Source organism: Lissotriton vulgaris, chromosome 5, assembly GCF_964263255.1.
Source record: "Lissotriton vulgaris chromosome 5, aLisVul1.2, whole genome shotgun sequence".
NCBI lineage: Eukaryota > Metazoa > Chordata > Amphibia > Caudata > Salamandridae > Lissotriton > Lissotriton vulgaris.
In genome coordinates this window covers 989,848,264-989,867,725 of record NC_141693.1, presented here as the reverse complement: position 1 = coordinate 989,867,725, position 19,462 = coordinate 989,848,264, and the positions used below count along the sequence as shown (strand labels likewise).

General features: G+C 42.2%; 1 protein-coding gene across 1 annotated transcript in view; it reads left to right on the top strand.

Moving 5' to 3' along the window:
* The window catches only part of LOC147711872 (spondin-1-like), an 88,339-nt gene extending 73,308 nt beyond the window's left edge, over positions 1 to 15,031 (top strand). Inside the window, exons 2-5 of the mRNA XM_086922602.1 lie at positions 2,054 to 2,268; positions 2,364 to 2,853; positions 10,810 to 12,072; positions 14,632 to 15,031. Coding sequence (XP_086778728.1) covers positions 2,054 to 2,268; positions 2,364 to 2,853; positions 10,810 to 12,072; positions 14,632 to 14,684 — 2,021 coding nt within the window. The 3' untranslated portion in view covers positions 14,685 to 15,031. The remainder of the gene's footprint in view (positions 1 to 2,053; positions 2,269 to 2,363; positions 2,854 to 10,809; positions 12,073 to 14,631) is intronic.
* Positions 15,032 to 19,462: the final 4,431 nt, after the last annotated feature.

Sequence of the window (19,462 nt, the reverse complement as noted above, 5' to 3'; positions counted from 1 at the left end):
GTGTGTACCGAAAGTTGTAAAATTAGACTTTCGTCTCACTTTACCTTTGTGAATCAGGCCCATAGAGAACACTGCAATGTATAGTCAGGCCTTAGTCACCTAGAGTCAGGTGTAAGGTCGTGTTTGGGAGCAGTTGGCACCCAACAGTTGTTGAGGTGCAGCACTAAATGGGGAGATCAATGGAGAAGAGCATTTTCAACAATTTGCCAAATATCATCAAAGAGGGCTTGAGATGCAGATTGGGGGTTCAGAACTTCAGGCTTCCAGCTGATGACAATGCTTGAATCAAGCTCTGGGATTTCTAGTCTCTTGTGATATCAATCATATCCAGAGATTTGCCGGATTTGCACACTGGTCATGAGAGCTTTGGTAATACCCAGTTCTATAGCAAGCAAGGAGGATACTGGAGTATAACGGTTTCATAGGTCTGGCAGTTCAGTGTGCATTTAATTCAAGCCTCCCGTCACAGTCAGTAGTGGGGACTTTTGGAATGGGCCCAGGGAGCCAATCTTCAGAAGGGGTGCAAAGCTCTCTGTATTAAGTTTCTCCAAACAGTAGTATCCCTTTCACTTGGCTTTAACCCCTTCCATGCTGATGACGGCCAGGAGCCGTCATGGCACACAGTGCTCGTGTGCTGATGACGGCTCCCGGCCGTCATGGCCGCACCCGCGATCGGAATGTGCTGCACAGGCACAGAATTGCGGCCATGCCCAGGGGGTTAATGATTCAGACTTAACTGCTTTTAGTATATATTTTTTATTTTACTCGTGCAGATGCTGTTTTGAATACTCCTTTAACCTATTCCCTTCCCCTCCCATCTCCGTTTCACCAAGTGCTGCCACGCACCAACAACCCTATCTACCCTACCAACAACTTGGCACCAGCATGATGGCGCTAAACTGTGAGCGCATCCGAGTTGGGAGAGGTGTTGCAGTGTTTGTACTCAGAGGCCAGTCACTGGTTTGATGTAATCATCCAGTGACTGACTTGTGAACACAAAATGCGCTCCATGATGCCTAATTTTATTCACCTGCACAAGTGAGTGTGTCAAATGTCTTTCTGCCCAGGGTGCTATCTGAGCAACGGCAGCTCTGACTACACCATTCAGTTCTGGATATAGTACAGTTTGTAAAATGAGGAGTGTGCATTTTGAGATCGCTGCATGTATAGCCAGTCCTCTCTGTGTGACAAAATGTATTTAAGGGGTTTGAATGAATCATGAAGAAAGTACTTTCTGAAGAGTTTAGATTGATATTGGTGCATTGCTATTTACTTGGAGTCACTGGCAGTACCATCGAGTTCTCAAACATTGAAATAAAGTTCTTCAATCTGTAGACATCCCACTCTGAAGAGGCCCTTGGGTGGAGAAGGATATCATCAGCTTCCTGGCGTATTCAGATCCCACTATAAGTGGCAAGAATCAAGATTCAAAATTATCTCTATGTATACATTAAAGTCAGTGGGGACAGGCAGTTAAATACCCGGGGAAGAGACTGTGTGGCCGCAACCTGAACAAATAGGGTGCAGTTTGAAAGGAATTAGAACAACCTTTTCCCTTACACCTAAACAAGAAGACAATATGGAGAATGGATGACTGCACTAACAGACGTGTGTCATCAATGCATGTCCATACATAGTCGCGGCAGGTAAGAGTGTTCAGGAGAAGGAGTGGGGGGTGAGGTGACAGACGACAAGGAAAAATACAAACCACTTACCTTGCACTTGCTGCAAATTGAGTGCAAGGTAAGTGGTTTACTTTTTATTAAATAGTTTTTTTCCCTAGTCGTCGTCTGCTGACTCTCCCCCGTCTTCTTCTGTTGACTCCACCCCCCCCAGCCCCCCTCGTACCACCCCACTGCTCTTACGTCCACCGGACACTATTGTCCATATAGGAATTAAGAATTGCAATATTGTCTTTTATGACCCAAGCTTTCTTGGAAACGTTATGGATTCCACTTTCTTCATTACAAGTTCATATATCACTGTCTCGAGTGCCTTTGCAGTTATCATCAAGATATTTTCAATCAAGAATGACACCTTGTTTTTTTCATAGGTTGTACCCACAAATCAGATTTTGTGCTTTGGGCTAATGGCTCTTTCGTCTCACCTGGTGTCAGGGTGTTTGTTGAAAACGGAAAACCACAACTGCTGATCGAAGAACTGGATGTAGTCGAAGACAAAGTATGGAGCAGGTTCCAGGCTGCCAAAATTGCATCTGGAGAAGGAAATACCACCACCATAATAACCATGGAGCCATCACACCCATTTGTGAGTACAGACTGACAGTCACAATTGGTATTTTATTTTTTCACTTTGCACTTTTGTAAAATGTAACACTTATAATGTTTTAATTTTATGCCTAGGTTTCAATCATTGTGAGGATTGTTCCAAGTCCTGATTGGTTTGTTGGTGTGAGTTCTCTTAATTTATGTGAAAACGGCAAATGGAGGACCAGAAAGCTGTTTGATCTCTTTCCATGGGATGCTGGGACAGACAGTGGGTTCACATTTTCATCCCCAAATTTTGAAACCCAACCTCAAGAGGCAGTTTCCCAGATCACAGCCATGAGCCCTTCACACCCAGCTAACTCCTTTTATTATCCAAGGATTAAAAAGCTGCCCAGATTAGGCTTCTTGGAATTCAGTCTTTTAGCTGCAGAAACAAACAAAGCAACACAGAATGGAACAGAGAGTCCACCTGTAAATGGTGAACAAATGCTTGAAGAATGCATTCTCGAAGGAGACGCCACAAATCATAAAAATGACACAGAATCAAGGCAACAAAAAGGAAATAACATCGAAGAAGAGTTTGACAGTTCAGAGCGTTCCACGCTAAAGCAACACTGTGGAAAAAGTACTACTCACTTAATTTATTGAGGTGCCACATTATATAATCATGTTATTAAAATATATGTTATTGTTCTGGTAAGATTTAGCTATGCAAATGTTATGTGATGTTTTATTAACTCTCTCTGTTGAGTTGAAATGGTGTTAAAACTGAAATCTTTTGAAGTAGCAGAGAGCCTGGTTTGTCATGCCTTGAAATCCAATGTGGTTTCTTGAGTTATGTCAATGTTGTTACAATTGTTGAATGTATTTATAAAATGAATGTTCCTGGAACAGGGATTGCACTGATCACCAATGATCTGTTACATGAAATAGGTAAGGTTATTCAGCACACATTCTTGTGGCAATTAACCACTTTGTATGCATTAGTATTTATTAAATGCCAGATGAACTGAAGAGTGGTACCCTGGGCATGTTCCAAAAGTCAGCCCTGGCTGTAGTTTCCTGTACTGACTGTGACTGGAGGCTTGGAGGAAATGCACAATGAACTGCAGGACTGTTATGCTAGGTAACATCCTTGATTTGCTATCGAAATGTATATCCCCGAATGCCCTCATGGCCAGTTTGCAAATGCAGGAAATATCTAACTTAAATTGACATCTTAAGAGAATAGAAATCCCTGACCTTGATTTAAGTATTTTCAGATGAGGTGTAAATCAACGGAGCACAATACAAAGTAGCGGGTAAGGAATGATTGAGGTCTGTGTTCAAGTGGGGAAGAGGCTCAGTTGCATTTGGGTTCAGGGGCTGGGATGGCTTTGAGTTTCTTTATAATCAGTGACCAGAGTGATCTGTGAGCAGACGTGCTTCTCTCCGATACGCAGAAGCCAAGAATTGCGCCAAATAGGTGGTAGAACAAGACTAAGTCGACACCTTGGTGATTTCTTGGCACCTGTTGCGTCTCTCAATGACATGGCTTTGAGTTTTGTGTTGGTCTCCTAAGATGATCAGTTTATGAGACAGATAGGTTGTATGTTGAAAAACATAGAAGGGTTTGAAGATTATGGAAGTTATGAGTGGTAGTTAGTGAAATTTCTTCAAGCACAGTGTCAGGTGGTTACATTTCTTTTGGCCTTTCACAAGTCAGATGGTGGCATGCAGGACACTCATTACTGAAGAAGGGGGAATATCCCTGATGTCAGAACTCTTGAAAAACGAACAGCCTATTGGATTATTCTCAGGCCAAAAATCAATAACTGTGCAATAAGTGTCATTTTGTTGGGGCCTGAGAATATTTTTGCACTGAGACAAATGTACAAATCCATCACATCTCAAAAATTATTGTTTAGTAGAATTCGCAGAATCTTGTTCCTTTAACAGTTGAGTAATGATTTAGTTTGTAAATCCTACAACAATGTCAGCAAATGAATGGATGAAGGCATGAGAAGGACAGCAGGCCTACATTCCTGCATTCCAAATCGTAAAAGGCACAGGAGCTGTAATCAACCCGGCAAGCAGTGACAAATTCTGTAGGTCTAGCACTGGCCAGCTGGTGAGATGGCTATATTAAAAAAAACACTTATTTGAAGTATGTGCCAGAAAATAAATAGAAACAAGTAAACAGAAGTCAAACTAAAAACAATCCTTCTGTCTAAATGTGTGACCAGATGATGTATTTAAAAATATGTAAAGGAAAAAACTAATTAACCAGTGCATATAACTTTAATAGAATAGTGTGGGTGCTTCCTGGCAAACAGGTGAATTTAGAACAGGGTTTTCCATAAATCATCTCCCATTTAGAATCTTCCAGCATCGTCTATCAAAGCAAGAAAAAACAAGTTTAAGAGTTTTTTGACTTTGCAGATGGTCTTTTCGTGTCCTACGCGGAATTGAAAGTCAGGAGCTCAAGTTCAAGTTCAGAAATTTGTATAGCGCACTACTCACCCAGATATTCGATAAGTAAAGCACCCCCCCCTCCCTCAAGCGCCTTGAGACCCTCTGGGTGAGTAGTGCGCTATACAAATTTCTGAACTTGAACTTGAACTTGAACTCCTGACTTTCAATTCCGTGTAGGACACGAAAAGACCATCTGCAAAGTCAAAAAACTCTTAAACTTGTTTTTTCTTGCTTTGATAGACGATGCTAGAAGATTCTAATGGGACAAATTCCATCAGGCACCAACCCTCATCTCTCCTAGAACAATGCACTAAAGGGCTGGGTGTTCTGAAACCTTCAACTGCAAATTCAGTGATCTCCTTCATCTTCTTTACTCTACAACACCTTTCTTATTTTTGCCCATTGCTCTTTCTTGTTATTGTTATCTTTGTATTTATGTAAGTAGCTGCCTAAATAAAACACGAATAAATGCAAATTAAATAAATCCTTAAATAAACCTTTAATGAGCTGGACACTTTGAAGACTTAGGAGCCTATTTAAAGTTTGGAAGTCAGAGTATTAGTCACAAATGCAATGGAGTACCTTGTCCTCCAAACTCTTGGCCACCCTGTCTCATTTAGCGACAGGCTGGCCATAAACTATTGGCCCAGTCAACGGAAAGCTTACTACTTTCTGAAGAAGTAAAACCATAACACACCACTAGCAAACAAAAATTATGTTGACTCCCACTCCCTAGGACAAAACTCCCAGGGTGTGGGGGTCATTTCTTTTTCAGAAACAAATTCCTACTTTGAGAGTTTGTCTCTGAAAAAAAGAGTTAAGAGTTGGCCGAAAAGCCATCAAAACAAAACACTGGCCCTCCACCAAACATTTAGCTCCTTGTAGTGAACCGACAGGATGGTGTTTCCTTTCAAGGTTCACAGATGACACTGGGCCGGCAGTTAACTCTAATTTTGACAGACAGAGTACCATCAGGATGGGGAGGAAATGTGCTCCGCCATCCTGGCGGACTATACTCCATCCACCAAATTATAAATTAGGCCCTGGACGCAGACTGTCAAAATGAAATATGTAGATATTCTGAGCAATGATGACCTGCCTGTGGTGTTCATAGAGCGGATTCGAGAAAGATATGGAATCTGTAGACATATTCAATGAGCTAGGTTTGAGAAGATATTAAAGCAGTCCTATAAAGAAACAGCTCATCAAGTACGAAGAATTTCTCTGCAAAACAATGTAATTTCTTCCTGTGAGGAGGAAAGGGTCATATCTTAGCAGTGTTGGGCAGCATTAGAAAACATTCAAAATAATTATTGCACTATGGACGCAAACAAAATTGCCAATATCAATAGCCAATAGTGGAAAAAGCTGCTCATTTCTGAAAGCAGGATGGTACCTGACTGCCAGGGGCTATTTATAAGTTTAATGAGTGTTTTCACAAGAATCAAAACAACAATTTAACATAACAACATCTGTGCCAGCAGTGATTCTATATAATTTCCCCTATTGGTATGGCATATTTCGGGCACAAGAGGTTAGTCTGAGTTTCCACTATATGATCGCACTGTGCAAACAGCTGTATGCTTAAGAGCTATCACCACCGAAGATCAATTACATTCGGTGAGCTATATTCTTTTTATTTTTTTTTCAACTTACAAATAGTTGTGTCTTCTTTTGATAACTTTTTGCACATATTACTAGATCATTTAAACCAGATCATAAGTGCTAGAAGAGGGCAAATGGTACCTGCAGTTTGTTTGTGCAGTAGTGCTCATTAGGACATGAGCAGACATTTTCATCTTTTCTAATCTGCATGGGCAGTTAGGCATATACCTCGAGCTTACAACTGATGGCAATTGCCATTCGAACATGTATGCTGTTAATAATAGCATGCTTGCACAATATCAATCTCAACTGTCATTTGACATGAAATTGTGATCATCATAGATTGAAGAGAGTCCATAGTAACAAAGCAATTCAAAACTTTATCCTGAAGCTCTGACTGGTACTTAGCGCTCTCCAGACAAACATCTCCAGCCAGGACACTTTGTAGACCGCAGTGTTTTAATCTAGGATTAAATAAGATTACTATTGGTCTGAGCAAAAAACTGTTGTGAAGCTCAATAATTCTTGCACCGGGAGGCACAAATACTGCTAAGTACATGTGGAGGTAGACTGGTCAGTGGCCACCCAGAGGGATACATGAAGATGGTCAAGCCCCACTGCATCAGAAAATAGCCCGTAACTTCTCAGACACCTTGCAGCAACATGGCAGCAGCCTGAGAGGGTCACTGGCCTGAGAAGATAAAAGACCACATGTCTTACCTCTAAGAGCCTCTTGAGAAAGCCACAGAGCCATGTAAGCAGGTTATTTGCTCATCCAACTCAAAGTAATTGCTGGATCCACTGATTCAGTAATTGTCGGTTCTGGAAGTTCCATGAAATAGCCTTTGCATTTCTGTAGTCAAGTACACACCCTGGATAATCAGTGTGATGACAAGGGCACCTTCTGGTCAAAGGAGCCAATTAATACTCAGAGCCTGTCCTATTTTCATATGCATTGCAGTGACAGGTTGATGAAACAAGGTATACTTGAGGCTTATCCCTGGCTCGCTCTAGCCTTTCTTAGTGCTGCATTTTGATTAGTTTAGGGTTGTTCTTTCTTCACAGAAATGAACTAATTTTTATTTTGACAAGTTCTCTCAGAGTGCCGTGGGCAGTGCCGATGACCCAATATACCATTTTATAAATGCTGCAGTCCCCATTTCATAAATACCCAACAGTCCAAATTCTAATCTGAGTGCCTGTATTGATATATCTGGCCTCACTGTGCACTAACTGTGAAGAATATTCACCTCCACCTTATCCCCCCAAAAAGATAGAAACCTCTGGGATAGATATTCAGCTCAATAAAGAAGGGATGGAACTTTTGTCTTAGATACATTTAGTATAAGGAGGAAATAACTAGTTCCCCCTCATTTCTGTAAAGTGATTGAACGACACCTCTGCATGCCATCATCTTGGGTGTTAGATATTTTATATGTGGACTGTCGTGTAAGTTGTGTGAGAGAATCATTTCCAAGTAGACATCTGTTGTGTCTTTTACAGTGTTTTTCCTCCAAATGCCAATTATAGGAAAGAACTTTATATTCGTCATTAAAAATGAATTAATTAAGAGTTTGGTGAACAGGGTACTCCACCACAAACATGACTCAGTACCCAGCCTGCCAAAATCATGGTCAGTCAGCTCCTTTATGAATTCAGCGGACTGTCAGTTTTTTGATGCCAGGGCCACCACTGGATCCATCATCCGAAAGCTTACTCCGAAGGACCACCAGAGTATTGACCGTCAGAGTAAGAACATAATACCACCCACCCTACTACCAGCAGATGGCCTGATATCTTTTTCTCAGTCTGTCAGCCTCAGGAAATACCTGGCGGTCTCAGAAAGATAAAAAATAAAGACCTCACACCCTGAGAGAAAACTCATTATTTGTTCTATTTTTCAGAAACAAACTTTCAATAAAATAAATGTAGTCGAAGACCGCCTAGTAGGTGGTGTCCGTCTACCAAAATTGTAGTGCCTTCAGAGCTGCCATGATGCACTTCTTTTAAAGGCAAAGAAATCACCAGTGGACCGCCGATGATCTGTAAATATGACCGTCTTCTGTCCATCAGGTTTGCAGACATCATGTTCTCCACCACCCTGACGGACAGAGTAAAGATTGCCATACTTTAAATCACACCACAAAATGTTACTTTTTCTTAATCTTTAAAAAGCAATGGTTAGAATAATCAAAAAGCTCATCCAGTGCGTTTTGCAGCCCTTCTGGATTAGATTAAACATAATTGAGTTAATTAGGTTATTGGCATATCCTAGAATATGCAGGCAATGACTTTCTGTGAATGGAGTGGTGTATTATTAAGGTCAAACATTCTAGGAGAAGCATAAACAATAGCAGTGAGGGTAAAATGCAACCTTGTTCAACCTGTTTTGAATAAATGACTAAAATAATATTTGTAAAGCACTACTGCTCCCCATGGAGTTTCCTGATGCTAAAGATTCCAATCCATGATAAAGGTGATGGAGCTTCCCAACTGCTAAGACATTTGAAAGAAACAGATTTTAATGTATTTCTTGAATACATTATAATTGGTGGTGTTGCGCAAAGGCAGAAGAAGGTAGTTTGGATGATACAAATTAAAAAGATCTGCTTCTTCATATAGATAGCCTGGTGTTGGGGATTGTCAACTTCTGGCAGGCAGATGATCTCAGATGCTGAATTGGAAGATAGTGCAGCATTTTCTTGATAAAAAGCAGCCCAAATGATGTACTGCTCTCTGGGTAAAGCAGAGGAGCTTTAGAGATGATACATTTGCACATCAGCAGCATATGCAGAGCTTTAAGATGTGCTTTAATTGAACATCTTCTAGGGATATTCAGTATGACCTGATCAGCAGCATTCTGAACATTCTGTAGGTGCTGCAAGTGATGATTTGGAAATACGTAAGTATAAACAGTTACCTGCGTCCGGTCTAGATGAAATAAAAAATTGGAACACGATTTTCCAGGATAACATTTTGTGAAGTACCCAAAGTGTGTGGAAACAGGTAGCTGCCACACAAGAGATGTTTGTGGAGAAAAAAGTTGATTATCAAAATAAAAGGCAGGATGTTTGCCAGAGATTGTGGATTGTGAAAGGATGCTCAACCTTTTGTGTGTGCCAAGATCCTCCATTCACCCTGAGTTTCCCCAGAGGAGCATTTTTGTGGAAGATGATGATCCTGCTTTCATTCCCCATGGAGTTCGAGACAATTTTGGCTCATCCAAGATACCACTACTTAGTACACTTTTAGATTCAGTGGAACCCGAATTCTTGGAGATGGACACCATGATCTATGTGTCATCTGCGTATGAGATGATGTTGTACCTAAATGATCTAAGTAAAGCCCCTAAATGGGATCTATAGATATTCAAACGTCTTGGGCTTAAAGAAGAGTCTTGCAGGACCCCACACTGGAGAGAAAAAGGGTCTGATTGACATGGAGGACATTTAATAGTTTGAGATCTGCCTATCTATTTTGTACTCTTCCAGTTCATACAAGGGTCCCTGAGCCTTATATACATGCAAAACGTGCTCGGTTTTTGTCACAAATACAAGGATGCTTTGTATATTTTATCGTTGTGACCACACTGCTGAGCCATGCACACAAATGAGCGCTCTGCTGGACCCTGCATGCTTCCAATCCAGTGCTGTTTTCAACTGTCAAACTATGCATGCTTTGTTTACAATACATTGTGCAGACACTGCTAAACAATGTGTTCCTTGTATTAAGTCCAATAGCATAAGGACAAGCGCACACTCATAGACCTTGCCACCTTCCTTTACAGTGCAGTGGTGCAAACTTAGTAGCATCTCGTGCGTCCTATAAGTTAAATTAAAGTACAGTTGTGTACAGCATGTCCACTTTCCATATAGCATATCTGTGCTTGCACACACACTGTGGCATCTTGCTCACACTCTCTATAGTGAATTTGTTCAAACTGCTGAGTCATACTTCGTTCCAGTATGTTTGTACTTTCAATCTATCCAACCATGTTTGCTTCATATACATTTTGCATTCCCTGCATATTACCGCACTCTCTTCAGCTGATTTCAGAGGGAGACTGATTGTCTTTGCAGGAGAGGAGGGAAAGAGGGAGAGAAGTATAAGAACAGTGAGATAGCTTTGTGAACTTTTCCAATGTTGCAGATATATTGTTTTAACTCAGTTTTAACTCAGTGCATAACAAATTGCAATATGTTACTTTGCATATAAATATTAAATATATATGGCAGGCCTAAATTGAAAAATACGGTGCGTAATAAATGTTAGTCATTCTCTTCAGCTCTAAAACATGCATTTTCGATGTAGATGTTTATTTATTTATATATTACCTGTGTATCCATTGATCCCCTGCTTCCACCTGTCCTTCTAACCATCTCATCATACATTCATTCCTTCATTGTACAATCAGATATTTGCCTTGGTGTTTCTGCCACCATATGTACAAAGTGACCCTTTGTTATTCTACTTGGTGCTGTTGTCGCAGAGGTATAATCAAAATGTTATCATCTTTTTTAAGGCCAAACAACCACGCCTCTCGACTGTGAAGTGTCCCAGTGGTCGTCGTGGGGACTCTGCAGCCATTTCTGTGGAAATGGCAGGAGAAAAAGAACAAGATATGTCACCCTTAAACCCGCTAATGGTGGAGAGCCATGTCCCACACTCATGGAAAAGGAGCCTTGCCAGGAGGCCCCCTGCCCAACTGACTCACCCACCACCAGCGAAAGGCCTAGTACAACACCAGTGCCAAGCAAGAAGATAACCACGCCTCTAGACTGTGAAGTGTCCCAGTGGTCTTTGTGGGGTCTATGTAGCCCTTTCTGTGGCAATGGTGTCAGACAAAGAACAAGATATATTATCTTTCAACCCGCTAATGGTGGAGACAAGTGTCCAACACTCTTGGAAAAGGAGCCCTGTCACGCGGCCCCCTGCTCGACTGACTCACCCACCAGCAGCAAGAGGCCTAGTATGACAACGGTGCCAAGCAAGAACATAACCACGCCTCTAGACTGTGAAGTGTCCCAGTGGTCGTCGTGGGGACTCTGCAGCCATTTCTGTGGAAATGGCAGCAGACAAAGAACAAGATATGTCACCCTTAAACCCGCTAATGGTGGAGAGCCATGTCCCACACTCATGGAAAAGGAGCCTTGCCAGGAGGCCCCCTGCCCGACTGACTCACCCACCACCAGTGAAAGGCCTAGTACAACACCAGCACCAAGCAAGAAGATCACCACGCCTCTAGACTGTGAAGTGTCCCAGTGGTCGTCGTGGGGACTTTGCAGCCATTTCTGTGGCAATGGTGTCAGACAAAGAACAAGATATATCTCCCTTCAACCCACTAATGGTGGACACCCGTGTCCTACACTCATGGAAAAGGAGCCCTGTCACGAGACCCCATGCTCGACTGACTCACTTGCCACCAGTGAGAGGCCTAGTACAACACCGGTGCCAAGAAAGAACGTAACCCCGCCTCTAGACTGTGAAGTGTCCCAGTGGTCATCATGGGGACTTTGCAGCCATTTCTGTGTCAATGGTGTCAGACAAAGAACAAGATATATCACCCTTAAACCCACTAATGGCGGAAAGCCATGTCCCACACTCAAGGAAAAGGAGCCCTGTCAGGAGGTCCCATGCTCGACTGACTCACCTGCCACCAGTGAGAGGCCGAGTACGACACCGGCGCCAAACAAGAAGATATTCAACTTGAAGTGGATTCCCAGCCAGGAAACTCGTGGTGCTCTGTGGAAAAGTATCTATCACAAGCTACTGAGTCGCACTAAAGGTACCTACTTAACTACTTTCAGTAGACTAAATATGCAGTTAAGAATTATCAATTTAACAATATGTAAATAAATATAATCATTGAGATGCTTTTCATTGTGGAGGGGTTGATACAAGATGTGTAAAATCCCATCAGAGCTGTAGGACGTACATCAGCTGATGACGGTGCTCATCCCTGATACGTCTCAGTTCCCAGCTCCTACTTTATTTTCTGTAAATTGTTTTTATTTCAAGAGTACCAGTTCTCTGTTTCAACCCTTCAGCTCATGACACTTCATTAAACATGCATTGTCTCTCTTCTACCATATATAGGCAGACTGCCCAAATTGACATTTAGGCACTCATGGTCTTACGAGGCACAGAATAGAGATCTACGGGTCAACAATGTCAAATGTATCCCTCTCGACCACTTAACGCAGGCGGGTTATCTGCAACTTCTCAAGTGAAGTTTTTCTTGTTCTACATAACCAAAAATCTCTTTGAGGGGCATTCAGAAATTAAAATTTCTCTGGATGACCTTAGAATTGCCTGATCATTCTCTTACCAAGTTTAACACTGATACCCAAATCTAATATCTGGGCCTGCAGGCAGTAGGTATAACTGGATCAAGGTCAGGCTGCTTCAAATGTAGAGGCCTGGCTGCCATTTCAGAACCTGAAGTACTATTACTCAGGCAGAGACACAATTTGTGAAAGATTCTCCCATTGTGTGTCACAATGCACTTTATAGTAAAGAGGGTGAGCCAAATGTTCATTATGTAATTAGCCTGCTATTGGATGGTGTTGTAACAGGTCACCAGGAGGCCATAGTGATTAGGCAGTCTTTGAGGGGGTTTTGTCAGGCATAATCCTGCATGGGTTTTCTTGGCAAACGCGTAATAAAATATGTTGAAACCGACCAAGTTATAAGAGACAGAATTGAAGGCTTATAGGGAAATACGAGATTAAACAATTTAAAGGGAAAAAGTCCAATATTCCTCATTCTTGGTATCCTTCAGTACAGAAATCACTGTCATGTATTCATTAAAAGCCTTGTCTCTTTCAGAAAGCAATATGGATTGCTCAGATATATGTTTTGTTGTCTTCATTTATCTTTTCTCCCTTGTACCTCCAAGCTTATCTTTTATTTACCAAACCTGCTCGTCAGTGTTACTTGTCCTGGAGCCCCAGTTAGGTTCAACAAGTCTCCTTGAATGTAATAGAGGGATGGCAGATACTGACGGCCCGATGTAGGTGCCCTAATACCGGTCGGAAACGGCCGAATTCGGCCGTTTCCGACCGGTATAACTGTTTTCATATGTAGGGCATGCATTTACAGAATCGGTATTTTACCGATTCTGTATTTACCGATTCGGTAAAGTTACCGAATCGGTAAATACAGACTCGGTAAAATACTGATTCTGTAAATGCAGATGTAGCTGGCACATGTCAGAGTGTCACAGGGCTTTGAGAATCGGTATTTTACCACCCAATCCAATTGGGTGGTAAAATATCGAATACAGGTGTGCATGCACATCTGTGCATGCACACCTGTGCAATGTGACACACAGACATGCCCTTAGGGCATGTCTGTGTGCCACATGGCACACAAGTCCGGAATTGGGGTGCAAGAGGGCGTCAAAGTGACACCCCCTGCACCCTTGCAAAACTCGGTATTTACCGAATCGGTAAATATCGATTCGGTAATGACCATTGATCAATGGGCTTTACCGATTCGGTATTTACAGAATCGAATACCGATTCTTAACGATTCGGTATTTACTGAATCTGAAATACCTACATTTCCCCCCTTCTAATTTACCACTTCTAAAATACCGAATCGGTATGATTCAGTATTTTAGAAGTGGTAAATTAGAATTACCTACATCGGGCCCTGAGTTCTTGGTTACTTCCCAAAATTCATTGAAGGCACCTTAGTACTAAATACTGAAAAGGCTATCAAACAGGCCAGTTTGGTTGTCTATTTATCAGAGGTCAACCACTGTTTAATAGATTCAAAGAGCTGACACATTCATGCACGGTTCTCTTCCTTTCTAAACAACACACAAAAGACAATGAAAAAATGCTTGTAACAAGCCCAAACATCTGGCAATCTCTCTGGCTAACGTTCCAATATCTTTGTTTTTCACCCTGGATTTGCTTGTCTTACTTTCAAGAGGAAACCTTGCCTCATATTCAGGGATGGAATGCTCCCATGGGGAGCAGGGTCACTACTGATCTGCAAAAGGCGGGCCTCTGTCTAGAGCGGCACAGCGGAAGAAAACCAAACAATGGAATGGCATGCTACCCAGGGTGGTTGCCAGTGGTTTAGACTATTTGCAAGCATCTCTCCAATCATCTTTTGAGTGTTTGATCATTATATGTCACTGCTGTCTCATTAGCTTTGTACAGATTGAATTAGAAATAGGTGCATGGTGTATTTTTCACTAAGAAATATAAAAAATAATGTGGTAATAATTCTAAAATGATTCGCTGACATAACGCTAAACCATGGCTAATTATGGCATAAATGACTGCTCAAAGTCCTAAGCCTTCCCGCTAATTTTTATTATATTTTATAGGATTCAAGAATACAACAACGTACCTACATTCAGTACCTACACATTCAACTTAAAGAAACCATCAACTCTTCCTAGGAATCATTTTGAATTATAGAAAGGGACCTACGTATTCAACCACTGAAGACAAGAATTAAACATCTTCCAAAGTTGTACAAATTTAAAGCTTCAATTTAAGACAAGCAGTAAACATCTTCCAAAGTTGTACAAAAGTAATTCTTCAATTTAAAATAATATCACAATCTTTAGTTTTTGGTTTCTCTTACTGTCAGTAGTGCTCAGATTTATTTAAAGTAAAAGTAATAAAAGTGCTGTCTGTTTTTGTGTTTTTAGAGCACACACTATTTGCATGTCTTATTCTGATATTATTTGTTCAAAAATAAAGTGACTGTACACAATGCAACCATTATTCTACTCTTAACTTCCCCAAATATTGAGGTCTACTAGATACTCGTGTTCCACACAGTCTGCAGCTACTGCATCTTTTGTACATTTAATTGATATCTAGAAATATGCTCGAACTGAAGCTATAGACTGCAAAATAATGCTTTCCGGAGTAGAACCTTACATGTATGAAATGTGTCTGCCCTGATAGACTTGAATAGATGTGCACTATCACAAAGCCATCTGAGTCGGGGTATGAATGGCCTTCTCCTGCATGATGGGGAGCATCTGGGACTTTGATGCCCTACAGACGAAGTTTGTATTCAACTTAACCTTCTGACTGATTGGTGAATATTCATAGATTCTCCCCGTAGATCCCTACTGTGCTCAAATAGACACAGATACTCGTGGTATGTACTTTCTGTTACTGATTCTACACTGGTGGTATTCTTTGGCGGCATGATTGCACAATGGCAGAAAGCAATCAAGCCATCTGCACATGCATACATTTTCTCGATGAGCTCTTTAAATTCCTTCAAAAATAAGGCAAATCAGTGAGTCCAGTCCTTCATTGCAATGTTCAAAGAATACCTAATAGGCCATCCTTGAGCAGGCTTTAAGAGTGCAGTTAATGGAGTGAATGTTTAAACTTACCAAGCAAAATAATAGCAATTTTATCCCAGTTTAAATTTGTGCTGATTATAATCATTCATGAACACATCTCCACTAGGGTAGCTGGGCAGACAATACGCTTAACACAATAATCACTAATCTTGTTTATTGTGTGTGTATGCAAACAACGAGACTGTGAATGCATCTCATCTCCCGACAAAACTGCATAAAGACTGAAAAACACTGAACTCGTGGCAACGAACATCCTTAGTCGAATGGAAGCTGATACACACAAACAGCGGTAGATGGTTTGCATGAAATGCATACTCTGCTTGCACTTGCTTGACCATTGTAAGACCTGCCACGCTTGGCTATTGCAAAGTGGGATGACATACCAAAACTGTTGATTTTAACAAAAATTGTATTGGCCAAATAGCTTTAGGTGGGCATTCTGTTATTAGTCTCTAAGCTGCAAATGCTGAATTTCTATTTAATAGCAATTGTTGTGCAAACTGCATTAGTATGTATATCTCTGGCTACCTTGCATTGGACTTAAAATTATAGTCCTAAGGATGGTCACTTATTTGCGACTTTCCATTGTGGTTTTCCAACTGTGGTTTTAGAAGTGGCAAGGGCCAGGATCAGAATGAATTCCACTTACCTAGGACTGTGTCTGTTGGACCGGGCTTTCGGGGAAACATGACGGCGGCAGGTTGAGCCGCGGCAGTACTCCGCCTATGGACTCCTGCAATACCGCGGAAAAGGAGATCTAGACTGTGCCTTTGTTGTGAATTACCCACTATACTTTCTCTGAGAGTCAGCCTGGGGCTCCTCTGCTGATCTACGCTCGGGGGGTTACCGATCCTTTGAGCCCCGCAGCTCACCTTCGACAAACAGTGGCGTCTCTCCACCATATCGCTGCCTCCTATGTGTTTGGGGGAGGAGATTATCGCAGCGTCTGCAGCAGCAGCGGAGTACGTGGAGATCGCGGAGCTCACAGCAGCGCTTTCATTACCGGTGAGTGAGCAGGCTCCCGGAGATTTTGAACAGCCGGTGCAGGTGAAGGAACCCCCACGTTGGCCCACGGGGGGCTTGATCTGGTTCTGAGCCGCCCTGGAGCTCAGGAGGGGCCGCCGAATACGCGATGTTCTCCCAAGGCGGTATGAATTCAATCTAGAGTCTCGAGTGCAGGCAGACTGCTGTGAGGAGGAGATACTGGAGGAGAAACTGCCCCAAGCCAAGCAACGATGTCAGCACAGATGTCGGCAGAGTAAAAATCGTCTCAGCGGTAACTGTGGGGAAGGGAGCAGTGGTGGTGAGTCAGAGTGCTTGTATTCTGAGGGGGCATCGGCCAGTACGGGGGAACCCACCAGAGGAGGAAAAGGGAAGGGGAAGGTGAAAAGGCGCTTAAGAAAGAAACATGATTCTAAAGTAAGAAAAGAATTAAAAGAACTAAAAGAATCAAATAAAGTACCCTTTTTTCAAAAACCTGAACCAAAAAGTAATCCCCCCGCTTTTAAAGCAGACACAGCTACCAATATAACCGATTTGGGGGAGTTAAATAACTTAAGTAATGGAGACTGTGACTCAGGTTTAAAGGGGCTAAAATCTTATACTAGCGCCATTAATAACACTTTTGCTGATACTGATACTACTGTCGGAATTGACAATAAAAAACCGTCGACTTACTTAACTGGTCAGGTTAAGGCAAAACGTTCATACACTCCCAAGTCAGCAAAAAACAAACCAAAGAACTTGGTCACGACCTCCAAAATAACTCCCTCATTTGCGTTCCTACTTTAAAGTGGTCCCTCAAGTGGTTCTGTTAGCTAATAGCTCCCCCTCCCCCCTGCGGGGGCGGCAGGAAGGAGATACTGTTCCTGAAGTACGGAAAGCTTCTGAAGAGGCTTCTAAAGAGGTGGTAGGATCTTCTACGAAGGATATGGAGGCTACGGCAAGCACAAGCGTCCCCACTCCTGATCTCTCTCCGGACCTCAATCTAGAAGGTCCGGAACGGCAAAATGAAATTAGCACGTCTGCAACTGCCAACCCCAACGAAGTCAGTAAGCAGGCGATCTACAATAACATTGACAAGGGCAAGGGAGTTAACGACGGCAATTTAGATCAACTGTTCTCCTCTATGTTAGGAGAAACTGGTCGAGGAGACATAGCGGACTGTCACATCCCCATTAATCTGGAACAGTCTGCGCCTTCTTTGGTCCTGTTTAACCCTTTAGCTCCACCATTACCTCTTGCTCCTCCGAGTATAGCGTCAGGGCTGAGTTTGCAGTCGGTTTTTCAAGAAGCCGGCTCAACAGCTGCTACTAGGGGTCGGGAAGATTCCAGCTTTGCCAACGACACCACTCAAGCCTTGAATACTGATCTGGTATCCACATTGCAGGCTTCTTTTCAGGCAATGTTTGTAACCTTGGCGTCAGACATCAAAAAGGGTGTTGAGACCTCTGCATCAAATCAAGCTGATATTCGGGGTTATTGTCAATCCCATGATAGTAAGTTAGGTGCTCTTACTACTAGGACAGAAACTCTTGAAGATGCCGTTAAGAAGTGAACATTAATCTAAGTGCCACAAAAGCCGAAATAATAAACCTCAGACAAGAAAATCAGAGCTTGTCCGATAGGATGGAGACTTTGGAAAACCATGCACGGGGGAACAATCTACGGATTTTGAATATACCGGAGGAGAAAGAGGGTTCTGATATTAAACAATTTGTGGTCTCCCTGTTAAAAGAAGTGTTAAGATTAGACATGTCTGAGCAAGAAATAGCTAGGGATATCCAACGCATTCATAGAGTGCCTTTCCGAAAGAACCCTCAGAGAACAAAACCCAGAAAAGTTTTGGTTAATTTTCTTACCTACTCCCTTAAAGAAACCATTCTGAATATCGCGCTGAAACAGAAGGTGGTAAATGCTAAGGGGTTCAACTTCCAGATTAGATCAGACCTGTCTAGGATTACGCTTGATAGACAGTGGGAGCTTGGTAAGAGGTTGGAAGCCTTCAGGAGTCAGGGGGCCGTTGCCCAGTTGGTCTTCATTGCAGCACTAAGAGTTATGTATAAGAACACTATGCATAACATAAGAACAGTGCAGGCCGCAGACAAATTCCTCCTAAGTATGGGAAGGAGGACGGAGTCTCCTAAGTAATGTGGCTCTATCTCCTATACTATCTGTTTTGGGCTTATACTAGTTATTTCTCCCCTTCCCCTGCCCCTGCCTGGTTTCTGGTGAGTCTACTTTTGGCTTGCTAAAGCCGACCTTGACTCCGGTAAATAGCTGTTAAAAGGTTTAGACTTTTCATCTATATTGATATAAAGAGATTAAAATACTCTAAATAGAACATCTATGAGATACATAGTACATAGTGAAACGATCTTGGGCAGGCTGAGAAGAAAAAAAAAAAAGGGGAGGGAAAGGGAAAAAGGGAAAAAAAAAAATAGGTGGAACACTTTTAGTATCGGTTAACACTTTTCTGACAAAGTGGGTAATAAGATATACAGTCACTTAGGGCCTAATTTCTCACTCTATTGCACTTATGTCTTTCCTCCTAATTTTGGTACATGGTTGGTGGTGGCAGGGGTCCATAGCGGTGTGCTATCTCTCTGGTGAGACCAGATAGATAGAGAGGGGGTTTCCCGTGGGTGAGGGGTTTGGGGGGGGGGGGGGGGGAAGGACTAGGGGGGGTTGGGGGGAAGTAAAAACTGTCCTCTTAAACGTCCTTTAAAGCATTTTTTGGAGGGGAAAGACATGAACCTATACAGCTCATTTACCATTGTGTGGCAGTATTGGCCCTCGGTCCTGGTAATTTTCTTCCGATATAATG